Source organism: Microtus pennsylvanicus, chromosome 1 (assembly GCF_037038515.1).
Source record: "Microtus pennsylvanicus isolate mMicPen1 chromosome 1, mMicPen1.hap1, whole genome shotgun sequence".
Lineage (NCBI taxonomy): Eukaryota > Metazoa > Chordata > Mammalia > Rodentia > Cricetidae > Microtus > Microtus pennsylvanicus.
Window position 1 is genome coordinate 596,970 of NC_134579.1, and position 16,136 is coordinate 613,105.

General features: G+C 40.1%; 1 protein-coding gene across 1 annotated transcript in view; it reads right to left on the bottom strand.

Annotated features, from left to right (window-relative positions):
- The window catches only part of Crybg3 (crystallin beta-gamma domain containing 3), a 113,773-nt gene that overhangs the window by 31,455 nt on the left and 66,182 nt on the right, over positions 1–16,136 (bottom strand). Inside the window, exons 12-16 of the mRNA XM_075949725.1 lie at positions 13,871–13,997; positions 7,975–8,117; positions 7,753–7,879; positions 6,910–6,942; positions 1,156–1,265 (exon numbers count right to left, since the gene is read on the bottom strand). Of these exons, the coding sequence (XP_075805840.1) occupies positions 1,156–1,265; positions 6,910–6,942; positions 7,753–7,879; positions 7,975–8,117; positions 13,871–13,997 (540 nt within the window). The remainder of the gene's footprint in view (positions 1–1,155; positions 1,266–6,909; positions 6,943–7,752; positions 7,880–7,974; positions 8,118–13,870; positions 13,998–16,136) is intronic.

The following is a 16,136-nucleotide window of genomic DNA, read 5'->3' on the forward strand; positions in this document are numbered from 1 at the left end:
TACTTTCTACTTTTTATGTATGTCATACGTATTCAGTGCAAATCTCCATTTGCATCAATGAAATTTCACCACAATTCAGCTGTTCTTATTCAATCATGTAAACCAGTGGCCACTCACTTCTGTGATACCATGACAGGGTAAAGCACCAGGAACAGAGCTTGCCAAGCCCATGGAGTTGAGGGGACTTTACCATCTTGGCACAGAGGGCAATGGATAAGACAACTGGCTGAGTACATGTTGGCAGAGGGGGAAGGACAAAGAACAAGTAAGGAAACTGAAACCAGCTAATGGAATAAGCCCAGAAAAGGACGAGGTGAACTTGATCTGTGTTAGCGACGACTAGGAATAAAGGTTGACAGAAAAAATAGTAAACTGAAATGTGTTGCACTGGTCTACACAGGCTCAAAGAAGAAGAAAGAGAAACTGACAAACACCGGGGATTCTAAAGTGCTATTAGGTAGACACTGGAAATACGGGGAATGCAACCAAACCAAAGACTTAAAAATGGGTAAAATAGTAAATATTATGTCATGTATATTTTATTACAGAAACAATAGACTATACTTTAGCCCAAGGAATCACATACAGTTTCACATGTAAAAAAGATTGATCATATTGTTAGAACTGGAAGAATAAAGGATTTAAGATTTTTTTTTTAATGAACAAACAACAAAAGTATTTCTGCTGTATGATGTGGTGGTAGTTCTAGAACCCTAACTCCAAATCTAGTGCCCTTATTTGGAAAACAGAGAGAAAAACTATTTTAAGCAAACAGGAATAAGATATCTTTCCTGAACAAAAGTAGTGGTTATTCTGTAGCATTTTATTATCGTGCTGTACAGTACACATACAATAAACATACAACATAAACATTAATCTTAGAAAAATCATCTAAGAAAATGTTGAGAAATAAAACCATTAAAAGGCTCCCAAAGTTGAATAGTCAACTTTTTTATATTTTGTATAACTTGTATAACTAAAATTACAAATTCACCAAGATTAATATAGACTAGTTAGCAACTGATCAGTGCTTTAATAAAAAAGAAAGAAAGAAAAAAGAAAAAAATTACTGTGAAAGAAAAAAAAACCTCTGCCCTTTGTAAACTTAAAAGAAATTTGGTCTTAGGTAAGAGCAGAAGAATCAAACACACTCACCAGCCACGGAGAACCTTGAAGGAGGACGGCGAGAATGAGGTCAGGTCAGAACATTCTTTTATAAAATCTATGCACTCGCCTTGGAAGCCTGCTTTACTGAATGCTTTGAGCTGTGGGAACATAGCAGTAATTGACCGTGAAATGGTTGTTTAACATCACAAGCAAATAAACTTTAACACGCTCATAAAAGTTCAGCAGGATATTACATTTGTGCTTTATTTATTATCAGTCAAGTTATGTGAAGAATGGCGACATTCTTCTTAATGTGCCTTTATTTCTTCTTACATGTTTATGAGAATGACATTTCAATATTTATCATTTTCATCATCGTTTGTATCAAACTGTGTTGGATTAGTCCCTGATTTATGGTGAAGAAAAAGAGGCATCTGTGTCATACATTCCAGGTTATGGCTTTAGTTTTCTGGTAAGAATAACTTAAATTCAGCTATAAATTGTACATATCATACTCATACTATGTTTTTCCTTGACTTTTTGTCAAGGTAAGACAATGAAATCCTAACTAAAACTCTCATGAGCTTGAAATCAATAAGTTGCAGCTCTAGAGGCCTTGAATCTAACATGAGCAAGAATAAATTAATGAGTCCTATAAATAAATATTTCCTAATCCTCTAAGACTCTAACTGACCTGGCCCGAGGGGCATACTGCACTGTCATGCTTGCACGGTAGAAAGGAATACAGTGTAATAAATGACCTGCACATAGTCCTCCTGCCCACGCAGCCATCAGAAACAAGCATCCTTGAGCCGTATTCATTTTCCCAAGGGACCTTTAACCGGATATGTTTCTTGGCAGTCCCCTTCTGCCCTGACTCTGCTTGGTTTGATACTGAAGATCAGCCAAAAGACAGGAAGTGAGAGAGAACGCCATTGCTCACACCAGTGTTTCCCTGACCAACTGTGGCTTCTTTCACAATGGGACTTCCTCTTGAGAAACCACACTGTACTTGGACCGTCAAGTACCAAGGACTTCTCAAGAAGAAGATCCACGATGTTTCAGGCTCCTTCCCAGGTAGGACAGCAAGAAAAGAGGAAGTTCCAAAGAAGACATATATTTCACAACATACATAAAGATCCATAAGACACGAGTCACAAACTTCTGAAAATGTAGAAAACTTCTTTGCAGCTTGCAAACACTATCAAACTTCACAGAACAAACTGCAAAAAACTACATGAAAATGGATCTCACAGATATTCACTGCATGTGTTTCTGATGTGTAGACTCCATTTTTCATATATTGATGGGTTTAATGTTCATTTTCATTCAGGCTAGAGATGTTACTATCGGTACAAAACTTGTTCAGCATGCATGAGTCCAACCGCAGCCCCCTCCCACCAATAACAACAACAACAAAAAAAAAAAAAAACCACACATCAACATTTCACTGTGAAGTGAGGAAATGTCAAATTCTACACACCAAAAATGTAGGTGTGGGACAGTTCGGATAATGCAGGTATAAGCCCCTTCCAGTCATTAGTTTTCACACACAGAGAAAACTTAAGTTTATATAGAGTATTTTGATATATTAGTTTTGGGCACACATTTAAAAACTGGGTTCAATGTACATTTGAGTTTTCTTTTACCTCTAAAATGAGAAGTATATGGTTAAGAAAACACTAGATCAGACCTACAAAATAATCGCCTCATTATGTCCACCCAATCAGTGCATCAGATTAGAACAACTCACAGTAACATGATGTAGGTGGGTCTTCTGTCTATGTGTTACTTTCATTAGTTAATAAAGAAACTGCCTTGGCCTTTTGATAGGCCAGCCCTTAGGTGGGGGAATAGACAGAACAGAATTCTGAGAGAAAGAAAGCAGAGTCAGACAGACGCCATGATTCTCTGACCCGAGACGGATGTAGGTTAGGATCTTTCCCGGTAAGCCACCACCTCGTGGTGATACACAGATTACTAGATATGGGTTAAATGAATATGTAAGAGTTAGCCAATAAGAGGCTAGATATAATGGGCCAGGCAGTGTTTAAAAGAATACAGTTTCCATGTAATTATTTCGGGTGTAAAGCTAGCTGGGTGACGGGACGTGGCCTGCCGCTCCTTTTACAGTAACACTCTAAAAATGGGTCTGGATCATCCACAAAAGCACTCTTGGGATATCAGAAGGCAACTCTAAGCTCAGAAGCTGCAAATAATTAAGTTGTAGTTTCCATTCCTAATGAAACTAAGTGATGGAGGTGTTGAAAAATTAAGGTTGGAAAAAACTTAGCTACACAAATCACTAAAGTATTTCCCTTTAGACCTTAATGGGCAATGGATCTATAAAAGAGCCCAACGGGTTGCTTAGAAACTAAGCAAATAGAAGAACAAGACACTAGGTATCTTCAAACTTCAAACATGCATTACCATGGACCATGTGGAAATGTGTCTGTTCCGACCAGTCTCCATGGAAGTATACAGAAGCAAGACAATGGAAAGAGGAAAGAAGGGAGGGAGAAAAGGAAAGAAAATCCTGCCACTTGATGACAAGGTATTTTTCTCATAGACTGCCATATTTTTTCCTTGAGGCAGAAATTATCACCAATACTTTATGACTAAGATTTTATAGAACTATATTTAACTGTAATTTTCATTTATGATTCACATGAAGAAAATGTAATAGGGTCGGTCTAGCTTGACAAACTAAAAATCCAGTAACTAAATTATTGACCAAACACAGAAGACCTGCTCAATTTATTCCACAGAATCAGCAGGGACTTTCAAGGTAATTTTATTTAAATTAACACTAAAATAATTTTTAAGAAGTTCTCCTCTTTAATATTTTCTCTAACTATTTTGACCATCTTCATAGATACATGAAGACTGTTAAACAAAAACCACTTTGTTTCCACCTTCAGTTATAGCCAACCTAAGTCAATTTCTCAATCAATTAATACTATAAAATTTTTATAGTCTTTCTTACCACCCAGGCAAGATTTTGTTTAAATAGGTCTTCCTTTTGAGAGTTAAAAAGTCCCCGTATATCAGTGGTTCTCAATCTTCCTAATGCTACAGCCCTTTCAAACAGTTCATATGGTGGTGACCCCCAACCAGAAAATTATTTTGTTGTGACTTCATAGCTATAATTTTGCTACTGTTATGAATCTTATCCTAAACTTCTGATATGCAACCCCCAAAGGGGTCACGACCCATAGGTTGAGAACCACTGCCCTATGAAATAGCAAGCAAAGGCGTTATAAACCCCTCTGTCACTTCAAAGGTCACCGAAGCTAACTTACGCAACAGAAGAATTTACTTGGTTTATTTTTCTCTGCTACCATTAAGTATGGGGTAGAATAACAGTTCTGTATTTCAGGAATTATAAACAATTATATTTGTAAACAGACTTCAGAATGGTCCTAAGGATCCAAGGTAACTGATTAGGTCAAAGGGCAGGATAGATTAGAATACTGGCTCACTATAACCTCCCCTAAAAAGAAATTAACTTTTATTATATTCAATCTAGTAATATGACATTCCACATGTGCTACGTTGGAGAGATAATGACAAAAATCCACACTCTGTTTAGTGTTTCTTTTGTTTGAAGGGGGAGAAATAAAAACAAAATTAAATGCCATCTCCATGATGGAGAGTTCTACTATGCCATGTGACTCTCTAGCTGGTAATCAGACTTAGTGACAGGTCTGTGTCTCAAGAGAAAAACACTCTCCACCATAAATGCTGGTTTCTTTTAGTATAACAATTAAATATATATTTTCATGCTTACAAAACTCCCAGCAATCCTATGTTTATAACTCTATAATGATATATATTACTCTCTGCACATTTTCTAGATTTATCCCCCCCTCCCTTGGGTGACTTAAGAGTTTCCCTTGAGATAATTAATGTAAAACAAATCAAAAAAAATCCTTCTTTGACTTGAACCCTGAAATATAACTGCCTCCTTACTTGGACAGGAAAATATCCTATGTGAACACTGCCAAGATTTGCTTGTTTTTGTCTAGGTAAATATAAACAATAAAATGGCCTAACCCAGGGGTTCTAATACTGTATAAACAAAGAGGCTTTGTACACACAGGACCACGCATCAGCTAGCGTACACTTGTCAGAAACGCTCATTTCACAATAACTGAGCCACAGCTAGAAAAATGAAGCAAACAGATTTCACTGGGCTTCTACTGCTGCTTCCCTCTTCCAGCTGATCTGGAAGCACTATAAAGAAAGGTCGGCAACCTGCCCCCGAACAATAAAGTTCATTTTAACAAAGAGCAAAGAGTTGGAAGAGGAGAAAAGAGCTCAGAAGAATGGGATGTTTAATCTGCACTAGAAACTCAGAAAAGAAAAAAAAACAGTTTGAATTAGCCCTCTTTACCTATACATGCTATTTTGATTTATATAAAAACATGAGCTTTAAAAATCCACAGCTGGAGGTTCCCCAAAATCCAAAATAAAGTTTCTGGCAGGAAGTATCTCTAAATACAACTTCTCAATTATGTTCAAGGAGGAACTGTTTCAAAAGGTCTCAGCTAACTAGAAAATAACAAAAACTTCGGAGCACTTCCAGTGAGTAGAACATGATTAAAGTTGGCTGAGCTGAAACGGACAGGCGTTGACAGGAACATGGGAGCTGAACACACTCAGCAGACTTCCACCATATACGGTCGTGGATGTCACTGCTCACCAATCACTACATGTGGCTTTGGACAGGGGGTTTTCTAACCAGGCTATTTTTTAAGAGAAACAGGCGAAGCAGTGTTTTTCCTCTCCTGTCTTTCTCTTTCATTGTGTTTCTGTCCCTATCTAGGTCCTTCTGAAAACAAAAACTACAGGATGTCTTTCCTTCCTCTAGCTGTATGATAATGACACTGACTTAAATTCAGAATCTCAAGTTTTATGTTCATTCATGAGTAAATACACGCAGAATTATTACAAACACAAACCAAATGCAATTATTAGACCTTAGAATACAATAAACCAATACTAGGCTTTGGTGTTTTATCCAAACCCTTTTGAACCATCAACACACACACACACACACACACACACACACACACACACACACACACACACACACACACACACACATATACAGAGAGAGGGACAGAGACAGAGAGACAGACAGAGAAATGGAGATAGAGAGAGGAAGAGAGGGAGGTTTAAGGTTACTAGAGTGTTAAAAAAAATCACACAAGGATCAGAAATCCACGTACAGGAAAATGAGAAGGCTCAGTGTAAGGATGCTTGTGCTCAGGGAGGAAAGATTCTTGGCACCAAGCTTGATGGTTTGAGTGTGAACACCAGAGATCTACACGGTAGGAGTGAACCTTCTCCCACAAGTTGTCTTCAGACCGACACACACATGCACTGTGGCAGGAGAGCACACCTCTCCCAAGAAAATAAGTTAGCGCAGTAAAAATGTTTTCTAAGCCTGTATTCATAGTAAGCACAGTGTGAGGTGTTGGGGGGGGGGGTGCTGCTGCAAGTTCTCTGCTCCTCCAGGAACACGGAGATATGTGGTACGGAGAGAGCTGACAGCAGGCAGAGGGGGCTATAGGAAAGACCAAGAGGCACGGGTTCCAACGACCCATTGTGAATGCTGTGACAAACATCAGACAATCCCACCAACATAAAGGACACTCCTGTGCTCAAAGACACAGAGTCCAACAGGAACTTGCTTTGTCACATAGGCACATAAAAATTATCTCAGGGAAAGATTTGAGAAAGTGTAAATGCTTTTGGTAAATACTGCACCAATGATAAGAATATTTTGAAACATACCAAATGTGGAGGCTCATTTATCCCAAGTGGTTCCTGAAAGACATATTAAAATATTTTAAAAATTGTGTCATATCATCTTAGCTTAGCTGGCTTCAGAATGTTTTGAAAATATCCCTAGAAAAAGATTTTCACGGTCTTGCCAATTTACTAAATTCCTCCATCTACTTATGACCCCTTGTGTTCCAAATAATCTATGGAGTTTTCTTGGAATAATTTTAGTATTCATGACTAGTTTGAGTACTCCTGTAGCTATTCAAGAGGAGAGCATCCAGGCGCATTTTAGAAAGGGCCTCAATTTCTGACACTAACGAACAGATACGCAGGTCACTCTGTGGTTCTTCTCATTTATTCAGCCACAGTGTCTGACACTTTGTGATTTTGCACACATCTCCCTCTCAATGGGCTTCTTTCTGCCTGAAGAACCCCCTTAAGAATCACCAGTGTCCTTTCTTTCCGCAAGGTCTTAACCCTCAGAGACAGAGCGTCCTTCCCCCACCTGGTCCAGCATAATCTACACACTTCATCTTCCTATTAACCACACTATAATGAACTGCCCATCAACCTCTCTCCCTTTAAGAGATCAGGAGCCATCAGGGCAGCCATACTCATCTTGTATCTCCAGTGAATCTGCATAACAGTGTCTAACAAGACAGAAGTATGAAGCTAAGCCGCTGAATGAATAAACTGGTCCTAGTACAGGGATGCCTCAAGAATGTGTTCTTGCCTACTAGCTCCCTCTGCAATCAGTAGAAATACATGGGGTATTTTATTTACTGTGTACAGAAACAGTCACTGTACCCCGTCAAATGCTTCTGGTGTCAGTGTGCCCCCCACTTCACTTACCAGCTGGATTGGTCGGATTGACAAGATTGTATTACTTGTTCCTCCCCAATCAAAAAAGCATTTGTATTTTCCTTTCTCTAAAATGTACTGATTTCCACAGAAGAACTTCTGGCGGTAGGCAACCCATCTAGTAGGGAGAGAACAGGAGAGGGGTAGAATCGAGAAGCTCACAGCCTTACGCCCTGCCGACTACCCCAGGCTCTTGGGGCAAGGGCTACTTACACGCCACTCTTCACGTGAATGGATCTGGTTACACTGCCAAAGCCGATTTCTTCTAGGTCTGAAATTTCCTGATTTGTAATGTCGATGAACTTCCCCCTTTCCAGGTCGGACTCAAACAGTGTGATGGCAGACTCTATAAAGTTCTGAAAGGAGGCGGGAGGAAGAGAACGTGTGTGACACAATTCACACAGTCGGGATGACGTTCACACAAATGATTCCAGGAAGAACCTTAATGGCACGAAATACAATGCCGTAATCTCTATCCCAATATCATTTAGAGAAAAACATTAAGCCTTTATTTGCTCTAATCTAAACCTCTGGAATTAGATGCATCACATTAATACTCATTACAGGAAATAAACTCTCACTTGAGCAAAATCTCACAAGGCTAAGTGAAAATACAATGGACTGTGAGCAACAGGAGGCGCAATTTTATGTGCCTTAAATACAACTGAGCTTTAAAGAGGTCACTTGCTCAAAAATCAAAGTGACGTCAGGAAAATTGTTTGTAAAGTTAATACATTATGATCTTATGAAAACTTTAAACACAAACACATAATCACCTAAAGACAGAGGCCACTCACAGGAGCAACATTAACATCAAATACGTACATTCCTAATTTCACTAGTAAATTAAGAAACTAAAAGGACTAGATGTAATAGTGTATTACAGCCCTCCAGGAAGAGACTTAAATAATATATGATAAAACATACATGTTTATCAGCTGTGCAGTGGTGGCACAGGCCTTTAATTCCAGCACTTGGGAAGCAGAGTTTGGACAGATCTATGAGTTCAAGGCCAATCTGGTCTACAAGAGCTAGTTCTAGGACAACTAGGGCTGTTATATAGAGAAGCCCTGTCTCGAAAAACCAAGAAAAAAAGAACATATATGTTATCAAAATTGAAAACTATATTGAATAAAAATTTCTATTTCTATCCAATGATAAACACTCTTGACTTTAAAACATGTTACATATATATGTATATATATATAATTTCTTTATCAACATTTCTTTTTGCATATCTGTAATGTCATCAGTATTGACGATGACATCGTCACATCACCTGGGGCACGTGACTAGTGAGGAGAGCAGAACTCAAAGACCAGCCCTGCACCCATGCACACAGGTAGTGCTAACTGGACTGAATGAGCTCTCAATTGTTTTTATTTTAAAAAGGCATGAACACGAAAGTGGCAGGTGCATACTGGAGACGTAAGAGGAGTTGAAAGGAGGACATGGTAAGCAGTTAAGATCATAAACTTGTTCGTTTCTTTTTTTCTTTTATTATTATTATGATTATTAATCATTATTTCTTTTAGTTTTTGGAGATGTGATTTCTCTATGTAGACCTGGCTGTTCTGGAACCCACTCTCTAGACCAGGCTGGCCTCAAACTCAGAGATCTGCCTGCCTCTGCCTCCTGAGTGTTAGGATTAAAGGTGTGTGCTAACGCAACCTGGCCAACTTTCAAGGATTTAAAAATTGCTGACCAAGAGAGGTCAAATGTTCTATCAAACCTCAGAGTAAAAGACAAAAGCTTTTGCCTAAAATTTTTATCACAAAATAATTTCTAACCACAACTGAGTTTCCAATTCTATCTCCAGAGGAACCTTTGTAACTGAGAGCTACTCTCTTCATTTATTTCACATGCTCCATTAAAAAAAAATAAAGGGTTCATGCTGGATCAGCCAATGTCTCAGCTCTTACTAAAACTTCATTTCTGGAAGAGGGGGACTTCATTTCTAAGACACATTTCTTAGTTTTTCTAATCTCTGCTTTTACACACACACACACATACACATACTCACACTCACAGGCACGAACACAATAAATAGGCTATATGAGGAATGAGACTTCAATAACCTGTGGTCACTTTACAGGAACCTCCCCACCAGAGGCTCCCTCCCAGACACAGACACACCCCTGTTCCTCCATGCTGAAAGTGCCCTGGCCTGATGACAGCAACTGTGGAGTGATGGCCGCACTGGGCTCAGGCTGGAGCTTGTCAGGAACCAGCATCACCAGTGACCAACAAAACCAGATCTGACCCTAAAGGAAAGGTTCAGGGCAGTGCTCAGTCACTGTGACTGATTGTGACCTCTCCTCCCCATTTCTCATGACTCAAAGTTCCTGTCTCTCTCCTCTCTCTCTCTCTCTCTCTCCTCTCTCTCTCTGTCTCTCTCTCTCTCTCGTTCCTCTGGTTCTGTAAGTGCCCGTCATTTACTATGTCTTGGGATCTTAGGACTGGAAAGCACAGTAAATTAAGAGGTGCTGTGGATCCCTGTTTCACTGGAGAAGGACACAGAAGAACACTGACATTTACATGGGTGTTGTCTATCTGGTTTGCACTAGCAGGGCTGTGCTTGACTTGAGCAAGCCCAAGCACACATCACATTGTGTGAGCAGGAGGGGAGTAGCTGCAGCCAGGAGAATCATCTGAGAAATGGTCTGGAGGCGCAGGCCATGCACGACAGTGAGGCCTGAAGCTAAGGAGAGGAGCAGCCTCTTACACAGGAAATCACTACAGAAAGCGCGGACTGAGCTTACAGGATAATGAAAACAAGCTCATACACCTTGAGACTTCTACTTTGTCTCCCATCCTTAAAGCCTTAGCAGTGGTCTGCAGAGAAGGCCCAAGTGGTGGAGTGCCCCTCTTTCTGTTTTCTGCTTTTATTTATGGCTTTTCTTGCTTTACAGCTTCTGTTTTCCATCTTTTCCCAGTTTCTTCTTCTCTCCCTCCCATTCTGCATTTTTCTTTCAGATTTGTCAGACACGTGGTATCAGACCCAGCTGACTGGCAGTATTGAGGTAGTAACCCTGACAGTCAGAGCTGGGGCTCAGAGCCAACCTGTGTGCTCAGGTGCCAGTGCTGGATCCAGCCTCCTGAGTATGAACATCTAGATGTCACACAGACAAAATGAGGATTTACATGTGCAAAAATCAGGCTGGGGGTGTAGTTCATGGTGGAGTGATTGCACAGCATGAATCAGACCTTGGGTTGTACTCCCCAGCACCGAGAAAACCCCCAAAACAATGAAATCACAGAAGTGCCTTGTTCTAGAGACGAGTGGCAGACGCTTACAGCCACGTCTAGGGTCCACCTACAATTTCTAGGTTACCATGTCCCTGATAATCTCTGCACTTTAAGGCACTGAATTCAGGTGCAGGTAGGTTAGCAGCTCAAGGAGGATGGACTATAGGGAACGAACTTCAAAGGCTATGTTCTAGTTTCTATTTGTTAAGTGCTTGACTCATTCAGTACAGTCTCAAGACTGAGAACCGCCCTAAGCATGGAGATGCAGCCCAGAGCTCCGCAATATGATGACTTTTAAATTCCATAAATGCTCTGGGCTGATCCAGCCAGTGATCTTGGAGCCAACGGAGTCCTGCTGAGTCTAACTCCACCTGGGTTCAGAGGTCTGAAGACATACCCTGGATCTGGCAAAGAGCAAAGTCAAACAGCAAAAGTAAATCTAGACAGGCAGCTAGCACAAAACTGAAGGAAAACATGCACGCAGAGCACATTTTATTGAGAACGAGAATGGAGAAAAATTCCTTGACCCACAGCCTGAACTGCACTGCATGCCTTTTAGCGGTCTGCTTTCTTAAAGAGCAATCAGCTACACATGAACATCTGAGTGACTCATTTGGAACTGGGAATGCATTTCTCCTTGTCCTCTTCAAATCGCTAGCTGGCACAGTTCCCATTATCCCAGAGGAACATATCCGCTATTTGACCTTAGCAAATCCAGAGTGTTCCGTGTAGTGCAGCCAGGATCTCTGAACTGACACCACACGACACAGCTTTCCTGCCTGTTCACAAGGAGGTTTCACATGACCACCATGCTTCCCTCTCCAAGGTTACAGATATCCCAGCCTATGGGGAAAGGATATGTCAGACCAGGGTCACAATCACGCCTTCCCATTTATGGGCCTGGCTGAAGGATACACAATATTTCAAAATGTAACTTGAACACCATGTCTTTAAAGATGTTTGACAATGTATACATACATTTTAATGCATAGTTCTTTTAGTATAAATCTAAAATTTAAATCTAGAAATGAATAATTTTTTAAGTATAATTAATTTGAATGTACATTAGTGATAGACTTCTAAAAAGTATCTGAAAGTCATGTAACCATGTTATATATGTGTACCGTCCTGAAAGGTGACCCTATATGAATACTTACCAGTGACTTAACAAGCCTAATAAGCCTTTGATGGAATAAAATCCTCTTTTCTGCTGTGAAGGTTCTCTTTAAGGCCATGTATTTGTTATGAATCTTAATGTGAATATCTGATATGTAGGCTATCTGATATGCCAACTCTGTGAAAGGGTCCTTCGACCCTCAGGTTGAGAACCATTACTGGAGCTACTTCAAAAAAAAAAAAGTCCAGAGGGCTGCCCAGGGTGACACGCCATGTTTGATAAGCCCCAATATCCCAGGAACGCTGTAGCATCCATCCACCATCTCCCTGGCTGCCTGGAATTTTGTGATACTCCAGACCTCTCAGCTCCAGCATCACCTCTCTCTGAACTCCTACTTCTTCATATAGTCACCAAAACACTCTTCCTAAGCCACTAATTGTCTAATGTCCACTGGGCCTAAAAGTTCACCAGTGACTCACAATCAGTTCAGGAATGAATCTGAACTCTTCCTTGGCCCTAGGCCTTCATTCACTGTACTTCATCCTTCCAAAGTTCTCTTACATCCTGAATTAACACATCTAACATACATCTCTAAGCACATACCTTATTCGCATGAAAGTTTCTCAACTTTGACACTGTGAGAATCTGTGGGCCCTGACATTCTTTACTACTACTACTGTTGTTGGTGGTGGTGGTGGTGGAGTGTGTGTGTTTATGTGTATGCGTGTGTTTATGTGTGTGTGTGTGCGCGCACGTGTGCGTGTGTGCACACACATCAGAGGACAACCTAAGGGAATCAATTTCCTCCTTCCACCATGTGCATCCTGGGGATTGAACTCAGGTCATCAGGCTTGGCAGCAAGGACTTTTACCAACGAGCCATCCTAGTAACCCATCCTGTTATTCTTCATTGTTGGGGAAGACCTGTAACAACACAGGGTTCCAGCAGGATCTCCTGGCTTCTACCCACTAGATGTCAGTAGATCCACGTCCCCTGAAATATCAACAATCCAAAACATCTCCAGATAGTGTCACATGGATACAGATCACCTTCAGCTGAGAACCTATGGCTTAAACTCTCAACTTTACCCATTAGCGTGGGCCAATCTCTTGCTATAAAATAACACCTCTGTTTTCCTTTCATGCAAGCTGTCCAGCTTGGAAACTTTTCACTCCAGTGACTGTGTCCTATGCAGTTCTCGGTACTCCAAGGAGGGAGAACTGACCAAATGACTCTTTTATTGATGTCTGAGTACTCAATCTGGTCTAGTTATCTCTCTGCTACCTTCTATGCTGCTGGCTCTGGGTGTTGGTATGGTGGCCTCTGGCTACTATATGCTGTGCTTATCACAATACACCTAACAAAGGAGGTACTCAAAAATGATGATGGACTCAATGGATGAAAAAGTAAAAAGTAATCCAGGTGTAGAGGTATACACATTCAATCCAAGAACCCAGAAGGCAGAGGTAGGATGATCTCTGGGAGTTCTAGGCTAGCCTGGTTTACAGAGCGAGTTCCAGACAAGTCAAGGCTACACAGAGAAAGGCTGTCTCAAAAACTAAAGGAAAATAAAACTGTAAAATATAGATATTCGATAATAATCACCGCAGGCAAGAAAAACAGGCAAGTCCTGTTCAGTTGAATACTCTCAGGTGCTATGACATCAGGCTCTATCAGAAATCATGTCTCATTTTTATGAAAATATAAAACATGTACGAATTAATGTTAAGAAAGCAAACTCACAGCTTGTAGGTACCGGAAAGACATGATGGGGCCACTCAATGCCCCACAAGCACTGCTATCTTCAAAGTCTCCTTCTTCAAGTAGGAATTGCTGGCCTTTGAAATGTTCGTTTTCATAGGCAACCCACCTAGAAATACAGGAGACTCAAGTGAGCCACTGATAAACCTAGTTTTAAGAAAGCAAGAGAGAAAAGTATGATGACAAGAAACAAAGTTATTCGTCCAGTATTCAAAATGACCTTGTTTGTTTTCAGGCACAAAGATGGGCAAATGGTACGTATCTCGCGGATCAATAATTTTTATAGTGTGGAAACGTTTCCCAACAAAAGGTTAATTGTAGCATTGCAACAGAGCAAGCTCATTAAGTGTTTGTGAAATGACTAGTACTGTGTCTCACCACGGTCAGAGAATAATTTGCCAAGAAGAAATAATGCAAAGTACACACAGCCGATGAGAGAAGTTTCAAACCCGCACTGAAATCCAAGGAAATCATTTTCATTACGCCGATTAAGCCCTTCTAGAACCAAGAAAGGACTATTTTATTAATCATTTACTCAGGGTTTAAGCCAAAGGAACCCTTCACCCAGCTGCAGATAAAAAACAATACAGGGAGGTTTCCCAAAGAGAAACTGGAAAAGACTACTGAGCTGGAATCCTGTATGTACGAAATGTCTGTCTGTAAATACTTATGGGTGGGAAAGCTTCATCCTAGCGTCTTATCGGTATCATCGTGGAAACAGGAAGCATTTCTGTGGAGTACTTTCCAGGGACTCAAGCTTCCTGAGTTCTACTCTCGTAGCATCAGGGGACACTGATAAGCACTACAGGCTTTTAGACTCGGCTGGGAACCTTACCTTTTTATAAAGACTACACCACGGTACCTAATGCAATGTGAGCATAGATGACTCACAAAATGAGCTGCCTAAAAAAAAAAATGTAGCCTTTACCTGGATGATAAAGTAAAGGTGGGACCTTCCAAAGGGATAGCCTGCAAGGTTGACTATTCTCAGCCTCCAGATTAGGGAATTTCAGATTAAGAAACATGAAGGAAAAAAAAGAAGTCCAAGAAGGCTGCCTATTATTATTATTATTAATTATTCTTTGTTCACCCCTCTGAAGCCGTGTGTATATATAAAACCAAACTCTTTTCACACAGCACAAAGCACTACACATGTGGCCATCCTTCCTCTCTCTTTACCTTCTGTTTCTAGGTATATGCAATGCTAGGGAGTGGAATTCCACAGGACGCCGAAAGAGCCCATAAACATACTAGTAAGTTTCAGTGAGTTTGAAATACAGACAGTATTAACATGATGATTATATTCTTAAACTATAATGTGAAAATACATCTCACAGAAAACTTAACACAGTCTAAGCTTTCTTTTGTATCAAGGAAGCTATTTGAAGCCCATTTTGAACTATATTTGACTGAGAAAAATAATGAAGAGTACCAAGACTTTAATGTTAAATGATGAATTAAGGGTTTTGTTTCTGTTGGTTTTGCTTTTTTTGTTTTGTTTTGTTTTGTTTTGTTTTGGCTTTTGGAGACAGGATTTCTCTGTATAGCCTGGTTGTTCTGGTTGTTGGTCTCACTCTGTAGACCAGGCTGGCCTTGAACTCACAGAGATCCTTCTGACTGCTGGGATTAAAGGCAAGATCATCAGTCTTATAGACCTCAGATTCCTTAAGGTGGGACAGGGATGAAAAAGGACCCGTACTCTCCATATATAAAGCTAAACAGCCAAAAAGCCAAGAAATGAGACAAGTGTTGAAAAACAATCAAGTTAGCTTGTGATTTCTAAGTGGGAGCATCGTGTTTTACTCCTTGACTGTCACATAAAACTGAAAGTGTGTATTCTCTATCACGGGCCATTCTTTGTCTTTTTTTTATAAAGCAATTGTAAAAAAATAACAACATTCATCACACTAAATTTTAGCAGATAACTTTTGAGGCAGATAACCAGTTTTAAATCCATCTAGGTAACAGGGGAAAACATTTAGGTCTCAGGAGGAAAATAGGCAAAAACCTTCTATAGCAGAGTTTTAGCAATATACATGTGTGTTCACAAATCAGGGAATATTATAATAAACACAGTATTACAAATAAACACAATAGACTAAGAACGTATCTACCCAACTTTATCTGTCCTTTCAACACCAAGTAATGCTTTTAATTCAGGGGTAAATGATTATTGGCATACCAGACCAAGTATCAATATGACCTACTTATCTTATTAGTTTTCTCCTATTCTCATTAGGCTGGCATG